At 41.7% G+C, this 22765-nt stretch overlaps 1 protein-coding gene across 1 annotated transcript; it reads left to right on the forward strand.

Annotated features, from left to right (window-relative positions):
- The first annotated feature begins 3212 nt into the window (after window positions 1–3212).
- Window positions 3213–9364, forward strand: LOC114257320 (uncharacterized). The gene is made up of 3 exons (XM_028197077.2): window positions 3213–3651; window positions 4668–4691; window positions 8646–9364. Exons 1-3 carry the CDS (start codon window positions 3417–3419, stop codon window positions 9002–9004), a joined length of 618 nt encoding a protein of 205 aa, XP_028052878.2. The 5' UTR covers window positions 3213–3416; the 3' UTR covers window positions 9005–9364.
- The last annotated feature ends 13401 nt before the right edge of the window (window positions 9365–22765 follow it).

Raw genomic sequence — 22765 nt, forward strand, 5'->3', positions numbered from 1 at the left:
AATTAGAAAATTTATTTTTTTAATTAATTCTGTTACATAAAAAAAAATACTGATAATGGTGTATTTATAATTTTTTAAATTATAGAGAGCAATTCATATTTTAAACAAATCTCAGGAGGTGTATTGTAATTTATTCTAAAAAATATGAAAATTTCTATTTCCACACACCCTTGAATCTCTGTGTACACATTTAATGAATAGTGTTACTATTAGCACCCCATCAATTATTTGGGACCCCCAATTTTTAGGTTTTTTTTCAAAAATTATAATAATAACCTCAAATGAAATTATGAGTTGGGGTTTATGAGAATACACACCTCCATCACCATCCATCTATCTTTTCCAAATTTCACCTTCAAAATCTATCCACCCTCAAAACCTTGAAAACTCTTTGGTGATAATATTCTGGCGGTAGCGGTGACAACTATTTAATTACCTACACTTTTCTGATAATAACAATAAGTGAAAGTTTTTCCGGCAACCACAACTCTATGAGACAAGAGGAGTATAATAATAAAAGCTCAGAGGAGGTTTATAACTTTGATGGTGTTCTTAACTCAAAAGAGATTGGCTTTATAAGAGTAAGTTTCTTGAAAAAAAATGGCAAAAACAATAAAAATTGTTCATCATTTTTTCGAGACTAAACCCCTGAACATATGACTAAAATTTAAGAACATATGCCCGAACATTGTTCATTTATTCGGAAACAAGCAACCGAATATTTCTTATTTGTTCGAGAACAGATAATCGAAACTCGTGGAGATTGCAAAATCCATAAAAGTGGAATTTCGAATAAAAAAATAAAAAATATTTACATTTATTTTCTCAGGTCATTAACAAGTACGTGGAGATGAAATAATAATCACGTGGATTTTGTTAGGAAAACTTTCCTTACAAGCTGATATGTCACCTAGAATATTAATAAGTTGGGCCTCATTTCACATTCCAAAGTTGTATCACTCTATGCCACATCAGTTTGTAAGAAAAGTTTGTAAACTTTTTTTGTTTGTATAGCATTTTCTTTTTTAGAGAGAGGCCTTTTGGGATATGGGGGTGTGAAGATGTGCATTCAATTGAATTCGTAAAATGTTTTTATAAGGATAATTTTAGTATTATTTGGGGAGATTTTTTTTTTAAAGGTTTTAAAATTTATAAGTATAGGTTCAAAATATTTGATGGGTGCTAATCGCAGCACTCTTAATAAAAAAAAAAAAAAATTTATTACAATTTTACCATTAAATAAAATTACCATAATGAATATCAATACAACCACTAAATATTAAAACCTAATTTTCTCTGCACACATTTTTTGGAAATAATAATTCTCCATCCACTTATTTTGAAAAAACAAAAAACTAAAACCCTCTAGTCTTTTTTTTTTTTTTTTTTTTTTTTTTTGGTTTAATCCGCTAAAACAAATCATCGTATATTAAGAGATAGAACAATGGAAAAAATATCAAAGTTCAATAAGCAATACAAGAAAATAGCGCAGCCCACCTCAGCCACTTTGAAGAGATTCCAACAGTGAACACAGGGTTTGACAGAGCAACAAATAAGAAAGAAAAAGAAGGGAAAAAAAAAAAAAAGGCAGTCGAGACCTCATGAATTCAACGAAATCTGTCTCTGACATGAGACCAAATCAGAAATTAAAGCCATAGTTGATCCCCAATTCAATGTTGCCCAGAAAATCATCCGAAATTAAAACTTTCTATTATTTTTCACTTCCTCTGTTACTACACTCTATTGTCATTTATTGTTTGTCATAAAATCTTTTTATATTTCTTCATTGTTCACTCTACAGATTTGTGGAAGTTCATACTCTATTACTTTTACCCTTTTTCTATTCGAATCCATCATTTTAATTTTTGTGATGGATAATTCACAAATTAATAAAATTTCAAAGTCAAATAAGAATATGACGGTTTATAACCAATACAGCTATGAAAATTTGAGTTTTATATGCAAAAGTTGATTTTTTATTTATTTTTTATTTTTAATATCCAGAACAATTTGGTGTGTATAATGAAAATGATTTAGAAGTACGAAGATGTATGTGGAAATGTGTTTTTATGTGGTGTATGTGCACATTATGGATGAGGAATATAATTAGAATATTTTGTGTGTAGAACGAGAATAATAATATATAATTAAATTTATAAATATATAAATTGAGATAGGATGTGCACAGAAATTAAAAAACATGAAAATAAAATGAGAAAATTATTTATAAGTCTTATTAGGGAGACGTATGCTACATATAGTCCTACTAAAAAACTTATGTCTCATAAGTCCTGTGTGAAATTTGTTGACACATTTGCTCTTAATATTAGTTGTTAATATCATAAATTATGGTAAAACCATATATAGGAAATTGAATGTTACTATAGATTAAGTTTGCGAAACGTAACGTGACACGTATATAAACGTAACGTAACGTGACCATATCAGACGAGACATTACATAAACGTAACGTGACATGACACCTACATAAACGTAATGTAACGTGCCACTTACATAAACATAACGTAACGTGTCATGTTACATTTCGCAAACTTACTAGGTTTTTGATTTTTTAAAATGAATGTGAAAATGTTACTTGTTCGTGTATTTTGAAATTCACATTCATATAGATATGATTTATGGTAACATTCAATTTTCTATATAAACGTAACGTAACGTAACGTGACACCTACATAAACGTAACGTAACACATTATGTTTTGCAAACTTACTAGGTTTTTTATTTTTTAAATTGAATGTGAAAATGTTACTTGTTCATGTATTTTGAAATTCACATTCATATAGATATGATTTATGATAACATTCAATTTTCTATATATGGTTTTGCCATTATAGTGTATAATAGTATATTAATACCATTTATTTACAACTCATAGAATCTTATGGAATATATTCATATCTAAATAAGACTTGAAATTCTAAAAAAAATTACACAAGATTTAACATAGCATAAGGGTCTAAAATAGAACTTATAAATAAGTCTCCCAAATAAAATTGCTCAATATACATATATATATATATATATATATATATAATATGTGAAATTACCTTTTAGGCCCTTCGCCTACCCGCGGTGGGTGGGTTGTTGAATTGAATCCACTTTTCTTGTTGGTAAAGCAAACTGCACAAATACGACGGCGTATGAATGTTCGACGGTTGTGTTATATACCCAAATCCGTCTTAGATTGAAACTCTGCAACTCCATCAAAACTTGCAGTTTGGTTTTTGGTGCCACTCCCTACCCTCGTATGGTATGATCTGATCACAAAAACATTCAGATCCCTCACAAAATTTTAGAAAGAGAGACCTAGATGAATATGCTGATATGATCTGATCACAAAAACAACATTCAGATCCCTCACAAAAGGTTAGAGAGAGAGAGAGAGAGAGAGAGCTATGAATACGCAGAAGAACAAGAAGCAGAAACATGGTGGAGGAGGAGGAGGAGGAGGAGGAGGGCAGAGGATGGTGAAAGTGGCAATGGGGTTGATGGGAGTGTGCTTGGCTGGCTACATAATTGTACCACCTTTGTATTGGCACATCTCCGAGGCTTTAGCCTCCCTACGCCGATCCTCTTGCCCTCCTTGCCTCTGTGATTGCTCTTCCCAACCCTTTCTCTCCCTCTCCGAAGGTACCCCATCTCTCTCTTCTCTCTCTCTCTCATCACCATTCAAAACCCATGTAAATATCTATACATATATTGATGTACATTTTAGATCCTTTATTTCTTCCTCCTTTTGTTTTTTGGAATGCTTTTAACATTTTACAAGGATGTTGATGGTTTGTATTATGAAAAACTCATTCGATTTGCAAAATTAAGTCTCATCAAATGAGATCGACTATATGAATATTTTCTCTCTACTCAATTATATCGGTTTCCATTTGATTCCAATTTTTTCTAAATTTTTTCGACATTTGAATTGTATCCTTTAATCGAGTAAATAAATTTTCTTTTTACAAAATAAAATATCTCAATTACTTCTTGTAGAAAATTTTTTTTGAAATTGTTGAAAAAATAATAAATTAAAAAATATAGATGATTATTTTGGATGTCACATATTGGTATGAATTGTGGCTTAATCAACTTGGTGACGACACTCTATGTTACATATATTCAGGTGTGCAAGAATGTATTTCAAGGTTGGACTTCTCGAATTTTAAATTTAAGAATACATAGACATATGAGCTAGAACAATAATGTTTCTAATCATGCAAAACATTGCTCTAATTAATATTTGTTCATTCAAATCTCATTATATGTACTTTTCTCAATTCATGATTGCAGATGTTATGTTTTTTGTGCTCAACTTGCTGTCATTAGTAATTTGGATTTTATACACAGTTATTGCATTTTTAATTCTAGACTACATGTGTGTGAAGTAGTTGGATATTGGTAATTATCAAGTTTGAAACAGTTAGATCTAAATGTATATTTTGGCAGTTACATAAAGGCAATTTCATAAAGAGAAAAATTGTGACAAAGTTTCATGTTCTAAGCTATACACTTTATATAATAATATATATATTACAATTTTTATATGTTATACAGAGACAAATTAAAATGCCAAGTGTTTTTTTGCCTTACAAGCGGAACTCTTCTAGTGAATGCGTCTTTAATGTGATTTTCTTTGTTTATTTTTTCTGCAGGATTAAACAACTCTATCTTTACAGGTTAGTTTTCCAACATCAACTGCGTGTTTTATTTTTTATTTTATTTTTTTTAGAAATTCGATTCAAAATTTTGATTATTGTCTCTATGAATTGAGATTAGTGTTTCCGCAGAGTTGAAACTTGAAAATATAGATATAATCATATTTGCTGCATGTGAAGTTGAAATTTTATGCTATACATCTATGCTTGATGGTTGTGCCTATTAGGTCATTTGCTTACCAGATCAATGCATTCTCCTATGCTATAATTACCATTTCCTCTCCCTTAGGAACTTTTTTTTTTTTTTTTTTTTTGATAAATCCCTTAGGAACTAATTTTTATTCATTTATTTATGTGTTGGAATCTAAATCTTTTATGCAGTAAATATTTTTGGGATAAGATGACTCTTATTCTTCTTCTTCAACATAGACAATTGTGAGATAAATGTAGGATGTTTCTTTTTAACATTTAGCGCTGACTTCATATATGGGTAGATCATAATTCGAGATAACTAAAACTAAATTTGATTGGCTAGTTTAGTTGTTAGCACTGCTAGAGAATTTCATAGTTTATAGATAAATGTTGTGCAAAAAATGTTACATAGATGTTATACTCGATTTTTCTTGTGCATATAATATTTTAAACACAAAATATGACTAACACAAATAGAAATACAAAATCAATTATAGAAAAGTGCATTCGATGGCGAAGATTTATTTTGGATGTGAACCCTACAATAACTAGGTTCAATCCCAGTCATCAATTGCATTTTCTATGAACCGTTCTATGTTCCTAACATTACTGGTTTTTTAAAAACTAAATTGTGAATACTCTATCCAGTATGAAACTGGATTTTCATGTTACATTGACCTCTTGCTTTGTGCAACAAGCGAACAAGAATCTAGGTTTTTTATTTAATTTTATTAAATTATCATTTCATAAGCAATTCCAAATGTGGTTGTCATTTTAGAATCTAAAAAGACGATGCGTCTCGTAATTGCTAAAATAATTACTTTTTTTTAAATAAAAATGTTCTTTTAAAACCTTTTTAGTTGCTTTTTTAGCCTATGCCAAATAGGATCTTATAGTGTCTCATCTTTTACACAACCGGGCATGGTAGAAACTCAGTCACACTTTACAAAAATGAATCCTAAGAAATTCTCAGTTGGTGGTTATAGAGCCAACTGGAGAAAATACATCCGTAGAGCTGATCCCAATGAATTGAGAAAAGGCTTGTGTTGAGTTGTCAAGAGCTTTTCATTTTGTAAGCAAATGAGAGAATTCCTTCCATAAGCTCTGGTTGAAGTAATTTCAACATCATACCTTTCAGAGGTTTTCCCTTCGTGCCAACAAAGAATTCGAAATACGTGACTTTTTCAGAATAGGTCTTAGTCAAATAACAATGATTATGTTAGAATAACTGTATAGAGAAAGGGAGAGAATAAATTATGTATATATTGATATTTCTAACAATGTTCAGGAGCTCCTTTATATAGGAGAGGATTACAGACATACATTATGAAAGCAAATCAAAATGGCTGAAAGGAACAAGCATTCTGTAAAGCTATATTAAAGTTATGCATTACACTAACATTATAATAATATACTAACAACCCCCCTCAAACTCAAGGAGGATAGGCACAAATCAACTTGAGTTTCGACAAAGTAACAAAACATGAAAATAAAATAAAATAGGATATGAGACACTGTATGTCGTGTCGGACCGTTGTAGGAGCTAACCGAAATCAATGTCGAGACAGTTTACGGGGTCATGCCGGACCGATGTAGCAAAAACTGTATGGTCGTGTCGGACCGTTGTAGGAGCTAACCAAAATCAATGTCGGGACAGTTTACGGGGTCATGCCGGACCGATGTAGCAGACACTGTGTGGTCGTGTCAGACCGTTGTAAGAGCTAACCGGAATCAATGTCGGGACAGTTTATGAGGTCATGCCAGACCAATGTAGCAGACACTGTGTGGTCATGTCAGAACGTTGTAGTAGCTAATCGGAATCAATGTCGGGACAGTTTACGGGGTCATGCCGAACCGATGTGGCTGACACTGTGTGGTCGTGTCAACCCGTTGTAAAAGCTAACCGGAATCAATATCGGGACAGTTTACGGGGTCATGCCAGATCGATGTAGAAGCTAACTGGAATCAATGTCGGGACAGTTTACAGGGTCATGTCAGACCATTGTAGCAGATACTGTGTGGTCGTGTCAGACCGTTGTAGGAGCTAACCGGAATCAATGTCGGGACAGTTTACGGGGTTATGCCGGACCGTTGGAGAAGACTTTGGTGGTGCACCAAAGGGGCGACTTAGGAAGTGCACCATGGGGTGGCTTGGGTGATTCGCATGATGTATAACCATGCTTACCAGCTTGGGTGGTTCACATGGTGTGTAACCATGCTCACCATGACATATGGATAATACCCCCCTCAAACTCAAATAGGTTTGAAGACAGAAATCTATTGGAGGTTGAAACAAAAAGATTGACAAAATAGAGTGGAACGGCTCAACACAGAGCGGAGATGTGGAAAAAAATGGTAGAAGGGGTTTTTTTGTTTTTTTTTGGTTGGTTGGTTAATAAAGAAAGATAAAATAAGATAAGAAATGGAATGTGGACGGTGGAAGAAAAAGGAAATAATGGATATGTTGATGAAAAAAAAAGATATAAAATAAAACAAAATTGGGAACAACATGATAAGTGTGTCTCTTAAAATGATAAATAAAAGAAAGTTGAAGACAACATGATAGCGGTGTGTATGGATGTGATAATTAGAGTGAAACAATCTTAGTGGGTGTGATTAAATAAATAAAAGAAGAATGGGTGTGGACCGTGAGAGGTTAGGAGAGAGGAACTGACTGGAAGTTTGGATAGTGGGAAATATAGGTGTGATTAAAGAAATAAATAAATAAAAAGGAAAGAAGCATGGGTTTGAATTGAACAGTATCACACGAAATGTGTGAAATCCCGTCATCAGGAGCAGTACCCATGACCACCCACTACCAACAATCCTATTGCGCTTGCAAAAGTGATGAATATTGCACAAATGATGAAGGAAAAATGTTCATCAATAGAAGATTTCAGAAGGATTTCTCTTGAATATTTCACAACCAACACAGATTTGGTACGGAGGCAACGAGAAGCGATTTTGGCAGAAGAAGGAGTGGACTGGCGAGGTCGGCGTTGGAGAGGTCGACCGAGCTGACTGAACCGGTGGCCGGGTCGCAGGTGATGCCAGTCCAGTTGCATGGAGTGGCGTCGTGGTCGTTCCAGTCGGTGAGGGCACCGTTGGGATCTGACAGACCGAGTTTGACTCGCAGAAGAAAAAGTCCATCTTGACTCAGTGAGAGACCTTGATGGGATAGAGAGAGAAATAAGTTTTGGTTGTAGCGTGAGTGCTCCTCAGCTCCGGCGATCACGACGACGGTGGTGGTGGTGCCATCGCCGGCCATGATGTCTTGAGATTTGGAGAGTTCGACGAGCATGGAAGGTAGGTCAATTCATGATATTATGCTGAAGACCAAGAAACTCCAGACTAAGGAAATTATAAGGATTGCTGCGGATGTGGCAGAAGGGATGATGCAGCGGAGTGAAGGTATACGTAGAAATCTCCAGCGGGCAGCGAAGGCAAAGTTGTCGGCTGGCTGCCCGCCAGTGAGAAAGAAGTACGGGCCTAAACCTTATAGTTCTAATACCATGTTAGAATAATTGTATAGAGAAAGGGGGAGAATAAATTATGTATATATTGATATTTCTAACAATATTCAGGAGCTCCTTTATATAGGACAAGATTACAGATATACATTATGAATACATTATGAAAGCAATCGAAAGTGGCCGAAAGGAACAAGCTTTATGTAAAGCTATATTAAAGCTATGCACTACACTAACATTATAATAATATACTAACAGATTCAAAGCGTTTGATGTGTCATTTTTGCTTTCCTCTCTTATTTTTTCTCTTCAGATTGCATGAAGCTTGATCCTGAGGTGAGCGAAGAATCGGATAAGAGTTTTACAGCAATGTTAACGGAGGAAATGAAGTTGAAGGAAGCTGAAGCTTTGGAAAACCAAAGGCGTGCTGACATGGCATTATTAGAGGCTAAAAAAATGGCGTCACAGTATCAAAAGGAGGCGGACAAGTGCAATTCTGGGATGGAGACTTGCGAAGAGGCGAGGGAGAGGTCTGAAGCGACACTAAAAGCACAGAAGGAACTTACTGAGATGTGGGAGCTCAGGGCTCGTCAAAAAGGATGGAAAGAAGGGACCATTAAGTCTCGGCTTAGGTCTTCGAATGGGAAAAGGATGGTAATTGATAATATGTAGGAGATTTCCAACAATTTTGAAATTAGATTTCAATCTGGATTAGGAAATTTTGGTAGGTTCATGCATTTGCAAAGCTTTGGTTTTGCCTTCTCAACTACATGGTAGTTAGAGGTAAAACCAATGGATTTTTTTTGGTCACCCTGTTTTTATTCGTTCATTTGTTTGTTTGTTTCTCACTCCATTCAACCAAGTGTAGTTATTAAAATTTGAAAAAAAAATTCACTCCTTGATTGCTTGTCTGTGTAAAATAGCTATATTCCCTGCTCATTGCAAGGGTAAATTGCATTTTCTTTTACCTCTGTAATTTGATCTAAATTCTATTTTGATCCCTATTGTTTTAATTTTATTCTTTCATTTAAATTAGGCATTAAAATTTATGATTTGTTTGACACATTAGAAGCATATGTAAAATAAATTTGATGGTGATTTAGACAGAATGACTAAATTAAGGCATTGTTTGGAAAAACAAAATCTAGGCTATTGTAGCCTCATAATTGAAAATAGTCAAAAAGTTTGAACAGCGAGGCTGTTTGTACAACTAGGTTCCATTTTGAGGTACAATTACCGTTTTATCCTTTGACTGTTTCAACTTGGGTATACGGATTGAACCCATCTCATAGCTTGTTTCACGCCTCTGCCAAATCTCTCTCATCTCTTGCGTCTCTCACCAATGGACTGTAGAAACACAAGTTTGCCTCACCGATCTCTTTCCAGCGAAGCTCTGCCTTCCACACAATGCGACTGACGAAGAACTGCGACAGGTAAATGAACTGAACTGATTATACATTTGTTTGTAGCGTTTGTTGACTCGGTTATGTTGATTTTTCATTCTAATCTGCAAGATCTTGCTGTGTTTTGCCCCCTACTGATGGCATTCGGTGGATAATTTTGCCGATCTGGTCATAATCTGTTTTTTCCTAAATTGTTTTTGCCGGCAACAAGGTCTTTTTTTTTTTTTTTTTTTCAATGGCAGATAACAACCCAGAATATTGGTAAACAAATACATTTGGTATATTTTAGTGCCAAATATTGTAATAATCTCGAGTTCAGAATTGATAGAAGTAAAAGTTAAATTTGTAAAAAGTTTGTCAATGTTTTTACAAACAAATGTTGGTAAACACATACATTTGGTATATTTTAGTGTACAAACTGATAGGGATGGCAATGGGGGTTAATGGGTGGATATTAATTCTTCATCCCCATTCTCCTATAATAAATTTGCCCCATTCCCCATTCCCTATGGGTACCACCCTCCCCATTTCCTAATGGGTTTGGATTTTCCCCAACCCACTTTAATCCCCATTTTTATTTCATTTTTATTTTTTATATTTAATGTTAACAATCACTTTTTATTTATTTATTTATTTAAAGGTTCACAACAAAAGCTAAATATACCTTCAATCTTTTTTCTTTCTTTTTTAATATATTTAATGTTAACTTCTTTTTTTTTTAAAGGTTCACAACAAAAGCTAAATATACATTCAATCTTTTTTCTTTCTTTTTTAATATATTTAATGTTAACAACTTCTTCTTTTTTTTTTAAGGTTTTAGCTAAATATACCTTCAATCTTTTTTCTTTCTTTTTTAATATATTTAATGTTAACAACTTATTTTTTATTTTTTTTTAAGGTTCACAACAAAAGCTAAATATACATTTAATCTTATTTTATTTTATTTGGTTCAACAACAAAATCAAATACACATTAATTAATTAATTAAAAAGTTTGTTTTATAATAATCAAATATATAATTTTGAGACAATCAAATAAGTTTTAGTAATTAAAAAAAACGTGGAAGAACATGGAAAATTAAAAAAAAAATTACAACCACCTCTCTCTCTCTCTCTCCCCTACATGTTATAAGAACCTGTTTACAATGTTATAAGAGCCTGTTTGAAGAAATAAAATGTGAAAGAACCTGTTTGAAGAAAGTGTTATAAGACCCATATTAAATTGCATCAGGACATAAACAAGGAATTGTTTGTTGATCTCTTAGCCACGGACATTTTAGACATTAAATCATATTTCTCTTAGCAAATTTGAAACATTCATTTTAATTTATTCAAAATCTAATTATACCTTTTAACAAATCTAAACCACTCATTTTAAGATATATATGCCTTACCACACCCAATCCATCCTCCATCTTCTTCCTTTAGTCCCCCACGAATTTTGTTATTTGTTACTTTTAAAAAACAAAAAATATTTTTTCAATTAAATTTTTACTAATTTCAGAACACCATTACCACTATTCTCACCTTCACTATCACACTACCATCACTGAGAGGGAAATTTATGAGCCGGACTGGGCATGGTAATGACCAGACAGATTTGGGCCGTGACAGCATGGGCCTGTCCAGAAAGGTTTTGCTCGGTTAAGGCAAGGGGCATAGTGGACCGAGCTACTTGGCTTTTTGATGTAGAAACTGGTTTACTGGGAGTTCGGCCAAGCTGTCCACCTGCCTCTATGGTTTCCACGGTTCATGGTTAGCTCGACAGAAAGGCCAACGGCTAACCGGACCGACCTGCCTCGAGCTCGGCTTGTTGGAATGCAGCCAAACTCGGTTGTATAGGAGCTCGGCAAATGAATCACTCAGGTATGCCGCGTAACGCGGTCAAGAGAAACCGAGGAGGTTCTGCCATACTGTCGAGCTCCGCCGAGGTTTCCTAACAGTTTGGTTAGGTGGTGATTGCTAAATTTGTGCTGACAGATAGGATAGCAGCACCACGTATCGAGAGACTAATGGAAGTAGATTTGGGGTGCAGAAAGTATATAAGCGAGTCTGCGCCCCCCATGTCTGGCAGATGAACATTTTGTGAGATTTACACTAAACACTCAATCCTCTCTCTCTCTCTATCCCTGTGTATGTCTAACTTGATCGTCGGAGGGTAGCTCACCGCCGTTGTGCTCGCAGGTCGATCAGACAAGTAGGAGCTTGGAAGAAAGGAGTATGGGCTTACTGGAATATTTGCTCCCCGTACAATTGGCGCCGTCTGTGGGAACTTGACAGACAAAAGGCTCATCTGATCGCCGTCCATGGCGAACAACGACGAGATTCCGTTGTCTGCCATCGACGGAGTTACCCCGGAGTCAGGCAAACGGAGAGAAGGACATCCCGCCATCATTCCTCCGATGGCGGACCTAGAGACTTCTCTAGGAGGACATTCAAGAGACGCGCGGGATAAGCGCAGAAGAAGCTTTGGTCATTCACGGAGTCCAGACGGTCACCGGCGGCGGAGAGAATCGCATGCCAGACGACTGGACAACAAGCTAAGGGACCAAGACGCCGTCATCCAGTGAATGGCGGCGGAGATGGAGGATCTTAAGCGGCATGTCAAAGGGAAGGGTGTAGCTCGAGTGGGAGACCACAGTGAGCGCACCCAACCCCGCCGTTCAGGCAGTCAAAGCCAGCTGCGTACTCCGTCCATCTCAATCACCAGAAATTACAAGGTTGGAGATTCTAACGCGCACGTAGAGAAGTCCAGCGCGCAAAACAGCACCTATCAACCCTCACGTCCGGCGACGACGTCGAGGTACTCTTAATCCGCTCGTTCAGAGGATTTGCGGGTAGTCTTGAAGGAACAGGCTCGCCGGCGGGAGGCTCAGAGGGTGCCGGCGTTCTAGCAGCTATCCTATAGGGTTCACGCCAGTGAAGAGGTCAGAATGCCTCTACCCTGCCTAGTTGTGCCTCTCCTTTTAGATACAGACTTGGCGAGGCTGAGCGCCACTCCTTTCTCCCTGGAGATAGAAACAACACCGCTTCCGGCAGGGTTCAACCAGCCAAAGTTCACGCTCTACGACGAAAAAATCGATCCTTATATGCATGTAAGCCACTTCCGACAGGTCATGGCCAGACATAGGTGAAATGACGCCCTTATCTGCCTTATCTTCCCGTCAAGCTTGGGCGAGCTGGGCTTGAAATGGTTTGAGAGGCTACCGGAGGGGGGCATAGAAAGGTGGCATCAGTTGGTGGAAGCCTTTGTGACGCGCTTCAAAACCAACACTAAGACGCCGAAGAAAGTTGACCACCTTCTCAGTGTCAAGATGGAGCCGAGCGACACGCTCAAGGCATATAACTCCAGATACGGGGAAACCTTCAACGAGATCTTGGATTGCCCGGTCAATCACGCAGTACAAGTGTGGTCTCCCGGTCGGACATAGACTACGGGACTCGCTTACGATGCACCAGCCGACATCCATGGGCCAACTAATGCAGCGCATCAATGAGCACATCCGAGTAGAAGATGATGCGGCAGCATCTACCGCGAAGGCAACTCCGGTAGCAACAGACAAGAGGTCGGCTGGCAAGGTATACGCGGTCAGACAGGAGGCAAACCGTTTAAATGATCGCGCAGAGGAATCAGATCGTGGTTCAAATCGCAAAAACCGGGGTAGGGGTCGTCGAAATGACCGAGATGACTACCCCCGGGATGACGTCGCTAATGCAAACAGAAGGTTGAAGGCCAGGACAAGAATTACCACAGTTTTTAAGATTCCAATTTATCGCATACTTAGCGAAATCCCTAACGAGGATTATGTCCGGTTTCCTGCTAAGTTGGGCGACGGACAGAAGGGTTTCAATCCGCGGTACCATTGCACATTTCACCAGGAGCACGGCCACCAGACAAAGGACTGTTTACCTTTGAGGCAACACTTAGAAGAGCTAGTCGCAGCCGGACACCTGGACCTTTACATTGACGGGGGCGTGAAGGCAAATCAAGCCCCGGTTGATCCGCGAGGACCAGATGACTTGGAGGCACCCCCTCAAGGCATTGTTAATGTTATCCACGGCATTGTGGAACCGGCGCGTGTTTGTGAACTCCGAGGTATGATCAAAAAAGCGGAGCACATGAGGGAAGTTTTGTCGGTCTAGCCCGCGATCAAAAGCAGCAAGACCGAAGAGAAAGACGTGATCAGTTTCTCTACAAGGGACCTAGAGCGCATTCAGACGCCGCACAACGATGCCTTAGTGGTCACACTCCGCATCAAAGAATTCGATGTCAAGCGCATCTTGATCGATCAGGGAAGCTCGGTCGAGATCATGTATTACGACGCATTCAAACAGCTCAAGCTCCGGGATATAGACTTGGCTCCAGCAACTTCGACACTAGTTGGTTTCAACTCACAACCTGAGTGGCCTTTGGGAAAATTATCCTGCCGGTCAAAGCGGGATCCGTGGTCAAACAAGTGGAGTTTTGGGTGTTGCAGGTGCCATCTACTTATAACCTAATCCTTGGAAGGGGATGGCTTCACGGTATGCAAGCCGTAGCATCGACCTTCCATCAGGTGATGAGATTCCCCTCGACTATGGAGGCAATTGAGGAGATTTGAGGTGATCAAGTCATGTCGAAGCAATGCTTCGTGGCAGTCAATGGGAGCCGAGCTGCCAAAGGCTTCGTCCAAATGATAGAAGAACCAGAAGACCGAGGAGTCCTTGACGAAGTGAGCACTAGGGCCGAGGACAAAGCCGTCGAAGAATTGGTCGAAGTGCGAATTGATACAGAGAGTCCGGACAGGTTCTTCTTGCTCGGCTCAAGATGGTTGAGTTTTTGATGGCCAATATCGAAGTCTTCGTCTGGTCGCCTTATGACATGCCCGGCCTCGATCCGAGTTTTATTTGCCATCACCTAAACGTCTTCCCCGGAGCCAAGCCGGTCATTCAGCGAACAAGGAGATCGGCGCTGCATCACGCCGAGGTAGTTGCGAAAGAGGTGAAAAACTTGCTTGGGGCGCGAGCTATTCAGGAAGTGCACTACCCTCGGTGGATTTCAAACACAGTTGTTGTACCTAAGAAGAATGGGAAGTGGCGAGTTTGTGTCGACTACAAGACCGTCAACCAAGCTTGCCCTAAAGACAACTTTCCACTGCCTAGAATAGACTAGCTTGTAGACTTAACGGCTGGACATAACAGGCTCAGTTTCTTAGATGCTTACCGCGGTTATCATCAGATTGCCATGCATGGCCCCGACCGCGAGATCACCTCATTCATTACACCAAGGGAACTCTTCTGCTACCGAGTCATGCCTTTTGGTTTGAAGAACGCCGGGGCAACTTTCCAAAGGATGGTGACCAAGATGTTCACTCCTCTGCTAGGTCGGACAATGGAAGCTTATATTGATGATATGGTGGTTAAAAGCCGGCATCAAGCAGACCACTTGTCCGACTTGGCCGAGATGTTCGTCATTCTCAAACAACACAAGCTACGCCAGAATGCGTCCAAGTGTGCCTTTGGCGTGGGATCCGGAAAATTCTTAAGCTTCCTAGTCACGAACTGAGGCATCGAGGCAGACCCCACACAAATCAAAGCCGTACAAGAATTAAAGTAGTTGAGCTCAGCTAAGGACGTGCAACATCTGGTCGGAATGGCCGCCGCGCTTAACCGATTTATAAGCCGGTCATCAGATCGCTACCGCCCCTTCTTTCAAGCTCTGAAATCAAAGTTCTCATGGGATCAAGGAGTATCTGTCTTCAGCGCCACTGTTAGTCACATCGAAACCTGGCGAAGAACTCTACCTTTATCTGGCCGTTTCTCAGCACGCAGTCAGTGCGGCGCTTGTCCGGTCAGAAAGAATCAGGCACCTCCCCATCTTCTACGTCAACAAAACCTTGCTACCGGCAGAGTCGAGATACTTGCCGCTGGAAAAACTTGCATTTGCATTGATGATGGCCTCCAGGAAATTGGCGCACTATTTCCATGCTCATACCATCATCGTTTTAACCGAGTTCCCCCTCAAAGCTTTGTTCGAACGGGCGGATTTCTCTAGTCAAATTCTCAAGTGGGCGGTCAAACTGGGACAGTTTGACGTCAAGTTTCAGCCATGCACTACCATAAAAGCCCAGACATTGGCAGACTTCGTTGCTGAATGCTCACCTGGAACTCATCCGGTATGCCCGGTGGATATTGCCGCAGCAGATGAGGAGGTGAATGCAAGCCAAATCGCAATAACACAGCTAGGCGATGACGGCGACGCGGAACTTGCGCACCCCACCGAAGAACCTTCAGTTAGTACAGTACCACAGCCCGGTGATACGATGACGGAGTCCGGTATCACCAACCAACCTGCTCTATCCGGTACCGCATCACCAAGGGGGAAAGAAATGGAACCACTCAGCACAGCGCCTGCAGCCGACATAATACTGCAACCCGGCGATTCGCCTACGTACTTAGGCATTACGGATCAACTTGCCGAGTCTGGCGCCAAATCGCCAAGGGGTGCTGTAGTGGAACCGCTTAGCACAGAACTTGAAGCCGAACAGCCGAACAACCATGATCCCATCAACCTTCAAGCCTCTCAGGACCCCTCAGATTGTTGGAAGCTCTTTGTTGGCGAAATGTGGAAACTTTTTGTTGATGGAGCCTCGAACCGTCACGGTGCCGGGCTAGGTATAGTTCTGATTTCGCCAGACGGGCTGACTATCGAACATTCTATCACCCTCGGATTCCCTGCCTCAAACAACGAGGCTGAGTACGAAGCGCTTTTGGCCGGGCTCAAGAGCGCGCTTCAGATGCACGCATCCGAACTAATGGTTTACAGTGATTCCCAGCTTGTGGTTAACCAAGTTTCTGGGATTTACGAAGCAAAGGATGACAGAATGATGAAATACCAGGCTCTGGTCAGAGACCACATCAAGCGATTCCAGGCAATAAGGGTCCAACAAATTGACCGAGAAGAAAACGGCCGAGCAGATGAATTGGCCGGCCTTGCTTCCATGGTCGATAGCACATCTCCCAACCCTCTCTTGATTGAATTCCTTCCACAGCCCAGCATTGAGGAAACTGGGCAGACATAAGTACTCTGCGCCGAGCTAGGTCCTTCATGGATGGACCCTATTATCCTCTTTCTCAGAGACCAGACCCTTCCAGCCGAGAAGAAGGAAGCACATAAAGTCCGGGTGAAGTCAGAGCGGTTTTGGCTCTCTCTGTCAGGCGCTTTATACAAGAAGTCTTTTACCGGTCCTTATTTAAAATGTGTGCACCCGAGCAGCGTGGAGGCCTTCCGGTACGAAATTCACGAAGGCATCTGTGGCAGTCACATAGGGGGTAGATCTTTGGTCTATCGAGCTATTTCGCAAGGCTACTGGTGGCTGTGCATGCAAGCCGACGCACAGAAGTATGTTCGCAAGTGTGAGAAGTGCCAGAAGTTTGCCCACCAAATTCACTAACCGGCTAGACAACTTTTTCCCCTCACCAGTCCTTGGCCCTTTGCGATGTGAGGGCTCGATATAGTGGGACCACTCCCAACTGCACCAGGTAACCGAAAGTTCTTCATCGCGGCCACAGACTACTTCACCAAATGGGTTGAAGCAGAGCCTTTGGCAACAATCAAAAAGAAAGACATCAAGCGGTTTGTCTGGCAGAACGTGGTAACGCGGTTTGGCATCCCAAAAATTCTGATCTCTGATAACGACACGCAATTTGACGGTCGCCTATTCCGAGGATTTTGTGAAGATTTGAAGATTGAATTCTACAACTCTACCCCGGCTTACCCACAGTCTAATGGTCAAGCTGAAGCATCAAACAAGACCATCCTTGATGGGTTGAAGAAGAGGCTTGAGAAAGCCAAGGGAAAATGGGCCGAGGAACTCCCCAACGTCCTTTGGGCATACCGAACAACCCCGCAGCGATCTACTGGGAAAACACCTTTTGCTTTGGCATATGGCATGGAGGCGGTCATACCTTTGGAAGTTGGAATGTCCACCCTCAGAAGTGAAAGTTTTGAGCCCGAGCTGAACGCCGAAACCATTGCCTTGGAATTGGACCTCGTGGAAGAACGCCGGGAAAAGGCTCTTATCCATGTGCCCGCCTACCAACGAGAGCTCTCAAGGAAATACAACAAAACAGTGCACCCCAGACCGTTCAAAGTAGGTGACTGGGTCTTGAGGAAGGTCATGGGCAATACCCTGGTGCTAGGAGAAGGCAAACTAGGGGCAAACTAAGAAGGACTCTATAAGATAATCGGTCTGGCGGGCAAGGGGGCATACCACTTGGAGGACATAGAAAGCAGAGGAATACCCCGGCCATGGAATGCGGCCAACCTCAAACTGTACTATTTTTAGCTTTTGTTTTCTTTTTGTGCAAAGGAATTTTTTGCCTTACACTTCAGAATGTAATATTCTTTTTGTCAATATATAAAAGTGTCTCATCTTTGCCTTAGCATTCTGATTGTTACTTTTCAATTTTGAGATTCTCAACCGAGATGTTTTACTCCAGTTGACTTTGAGATTAAAACCGAGATGATTTACTCCGGTTCATTGAGTTGATGTTTTGCTCAACTTTTAGATTCTCAACCGTGATGTCTTACTCTAGTTGAATGAGTTGATGTTTTGCTCAACTTTTAGATTCTCAACCGTGTTGTCTTACTCCGGTTGAATGAGTTGATGTTTTGCTCAACTTTTAGATTCTCAACCGTGATGTCTTACTCCGGTTGAATGAGTTGATGTTTTGCTCAACTTTTAGATTCTCAACCGAGATGTTAACTCTGGTTAAATGAGTTGATCTTTTGCTCAACTTTTAGATGCTGAACCAAGATGTTAACTCCGGTTGAATGAGTTGATGTTTTGCTCAACTTTTAGATGCTCAACCGAGATGTTAATTCCGGTTGAATGAGTTGATGTTTTGCTTAACTGAGACTCTCAACCGAGATGTTAACTCCGGTTGAATGAGTTGGTGTTTTGCTCGACTCCTAGATGCTCAACCAAGATGTTAATTCCGGTTGAATGAGTTGATGTTTTGCTAAACTTTTCAATTAAAACCGAGATGTTTTATTCCGGTCGAAGGAGTTGATGATTTATTCAACTTCGTGAGACTTTAACCGCGATGTTTTACTCCGGTTACTCAAGTTGGTTAGTCTTGCCGAGGTATTTTGTTCGGTTGAGGCTATTTCACTTGAAGACCGTACAAACACTTGAAGGAAATTGAGTTTTTTCATTAATGCGAAAAATAAGTACAAAAGGTGGGGCACTTAGCCCGGTTACATGTTCAGGCAAAAAGAGAACAAAGAAAACTAAACTAGGGGAGAAATGACAGTGAATTCGTCCCCGGTTGCCTCCAGGTTGATTGTTGTTGTTTGGTCTTGGGCGCCGGGCTGCTCTGGATGGTTCTCTTGTTGAGCATTACCCTCAACTTCTTTTTCTCCTCCTTCCTCGGCCTCAGCCTGCAATGTAGTGAAGATATCGTTGACGTATGGCACAAGGTAAGTCGGCAAGAAGACAGCCGGAGGAGAGGCAAATATGTCAATCCCAAGTCCTTGGCCGAGCTGTTCACAAGCAGTCTTCTAACCCGCCTTGAAGTAGATATCTTGGGTGGCATGAACCTGCTTTGTGTAGCTCTCCTCAGCCTCCTTGAAGCCGGCATTATTGGCGTCCTCCAGATCCTTCTCCCTTGACTGTTTCAAGGCTTCCAGCTCAGCCTTTATTGTATCTCTTTCCTGCTCGGCGACACCAAGCTGGCCGAGCAATTTGTTGTTGTCCGCATTTGCGATTTGCAGAGAAGACTTGGCCCGCTCGAGCTCGGTTTGGAGGCTTGCAACCTAGCTGGGAGAATCATTGGCATTCTGCCGAAGTCGATGAATGCGCTCCATGACCAAGTGCTGCTTCTGGATGGCCTACAAGAAGAAAGTTTGGTTAGAAAGGAAACCGAACAAACACTTGAGAAATTTTGAGGGAAGTTTGAGATTCTTACCCTGGTCATGGATTTGACCGACGACTTCACTAACCAGGTCTCAGGCACATGGTCACTGCCAACCACATTGCTCGGTAGCAGGAGCGCTTTGGTGAGGTCAAAGGCGAGCAGATGCTCTTTGTCGCCTTTGACAGAAGCTATTGCCGGGATCTCCTTGCCCCGGTGCTTGAGCTACGATTTCCACGCGGGCGTTGGGTCGACCGTGACGGCAGGTTGCTCGGTATTGAGCTCCGCAACCAGCTCGGCAGATGGGTCTACACGAGGCCTTTTCCCAGCGCGGCGGATGTCTTGGCTTGCTTGCCCGGCGGCGATAAATGCCAACACCACCACGGCCCCGCTGGATTGACCGGCAGCAGGAGAGCGGGTTGGTATGCTCGGTATCTCGGTGGAGGTTGCAGTGAGTAGGTTCTTGATACAGCTTCTCTTTGCCATTTCTTCTGCCTCGGTTAAACGGATGAAGGGGACGTCTGGCAGTGTGGGATCTGAAAGAGGTGATGGAGCACGGAGAAAGTCTATGACCTTACTCCGGCGTGGAGCTGAGTACTGGTATGTTGGAGTGTAGCCGAGGAGCTCGTTATAATCTCGGTTGTGGTAACGGAGCACGGTCCTGATGGCTGCTTCGTTGGGGTAGTGGTAGCTGGCTTGCAAGGCTTGGATCGCTGCAAAGGAAAGAAGAAAAGTGTCAAGTACAGAATAGTGAAGATAAGTTGACCGAGCAGTTAGCACGGCTTACATGTCTGGCCGAAGTTCTTGCTAATGAACCAGCTCGGTACGTCGGCTGTTTCATAGTTACCAAACACCTAGAAGAAGTCGTCATCGTGTAAGTCCTTGTCTGGGGTGCCGGTCACTATTTTTTCTTTGCCCAATCGAATTTTTAAGTAATAGGCGAAGCCATCGCCCGTGTGCCCAAGGGTGTATTGACGGAGTATCTTGGCTAAACCAAAGTTGGTTCCTAGCCGGTTGTTCAACTCGTGGACCCCGTTGATTATTTGGTAAGTGCTGGTTGAGACTTGAGTGGGTGCTAGCCCGGTGCGGCGTAAGAATTCGATCATCAGTGGGTTGACCGGGAAGCGGAGGCCTCCTTCAATGATGGATAGCACGGTAAAGGGGCACTGGTCTAATCTGCCCCAAGGGGTTGTCTTAATTTCGCCTAGCTCTAGGTGGACGTCGGCCGGGATACCATACTCTTCCCGGAATACGGCCAAGGCGGGCAGAGTGTCAACAAGGAAGCGGAAGCGTCCCATGTGTAGCCGTTGGTTTAGCTCGGCTGAGGTGGTTTGGCACAGACTGGAGTTTAATGGTTGCTCGGTCTTTGAAAGCCTCGGTAATTGGTCAGTGGTCCCCTTGGACTCTGCAGGAAAAGGAAGGCAATTGTAAGTAGAAGCGCGGTCGGGCAAAACGAGCTTGACTTTAGCTCAGTCATGAAGAGCACCAGACCACCTCGATCGCGAAGGCAAACCGAGGAGCTCGGTCGTTCAAGCAGACTAGTTGTTAGCGCGGTCGAGCGGCCAAGTCCTCTGTCTACCTCGGTTTCTACTAAGGTTTTTGCAAACTTCTAAATTGCTCGGTCTAATTGTTTTTTGGATCAAAAGGCGACCTAGAGCCCGGTCCGCTCCAGTTTTTGGTGTGTTCATGTGTTCATCACTGGGACTGAAGAACATCGAAGAGAATAGGGGCAAGAGAGGGTCTTTGGGGGGGTATATCCTAAAACCTACGGATTTAGTGCCCTAAAATGTGAAATATCAAATGAAATAGCAAAAAAGAGGCTCGAAGGACTTACCAGTTAAGAGCAGGAGCTTGTTCTTCGAACACGAATGCAAGAGAGGGCAGGAACGAAGCTTGCAAGAAGCACAGGAGCTCTGGAACAACTGGAACGCAGGAGAGTCAGTAAGATCGAAAGGAAGTAAGTTATGGCGTGTTTGTAGGAGTGAAAGAGCGCCAAAAGTTTCGAATGTGAAGGGACGTGATGGTTGGCTGCTCGAGGCCAATAGGCGAGAGACACGTGTCCCCAGTAACGGCGGCGTCAGAGTTGAAGAGACAGGAGGGCAAGATGAAGCGTCGACTGAGCAAGTTTTGAAGACAGGCATGTCAACTAGCCCAGTCATCAGCTTGCAAAGTGAGTACCGAGGAAGAGTTAACCCGGCCCGAACAAGTAATCCCAGTCACGCTTGCGCGGACGGAATTAAGGGGCAATTAAGAGGGAAATTTTTGAGCCGGACTAGGCGTGGTAATGACCGGACAGATTTGGGCCGTGACAGCATGGGCCTGTTCAGAAAGGTTTTGCTCAGTTAAAGCAAGGGGCATAGTGGACCGAGCAACTTGGCTTTTTGGTGTAGAAACAGGTCTACTGGGAGTTCGGTCGAGCTGTCCACCTACCTCTATGGTTTCCACGGTTCATGGTTAGCTCGGCAGAAAGGCCGACGGCTAACCGGACCGACCTGCCTCGAGCTCGGCTTGTCGGAATGCAGCCGAACTCGGTTGTATAGGAGCTCGGCGAATGAATCACTCAGGTATGCCGCGTAACGCGGTCAGGAGAAACCAAGGAGGTTCCGCTATACTGCCGAGCTCCGCCGAGGTTTCCTAACAGTTTGGTTAGGTGGTGATTGCTGGATTTGTGCTGACATATAGGATAGCAGCACCACGTGTCGAGAGACTAATGGGAGTAGATCTGGGGCGCAGAAGGTATATAAGCGAGTCTGCGGCCCCCCATGTCTAACAGATGAACATTTGATGAGATTTACACTAAACACTCAATCCTCTCTCTCTCTCTCTATCCCTGGGTGTGTCTAACTTGATCGTCAGAGGGGTATTCCGGCCACACACCACCGGGTAGCTCACCGCCGTTGTGCTCGCAGGTCGATCGAACAGGTAGAAACTTGGAAGAAAAAAGTACGGGCTTGCCGGAATATTTGCTCCCCATACAATCACCATAGCCACTACCATCATCACTGCCGCCATCACCCCACCACTATGTCACAATCTCTACTTTCACTTTCGTTCCATCACCACCACCACCACCACCACCACCAAATATAAAAAAATATATTTTTAATTTTTTTTATAAAAAATATTTTTCATGA

This window comes from Camellia sinensis, chromosome 9 (assembly GCF_055761805.1).
Source record: "Camellia sinensis isolate YWXY chromosome 9, ASM5576180v1, whole genome shotgun sequence".
NCBI lineage: Eukaryota > Viridiplantae > Streptophyta > Magnoliopsida > Ericales > Theaceae > Camellia > Camellia sinensis.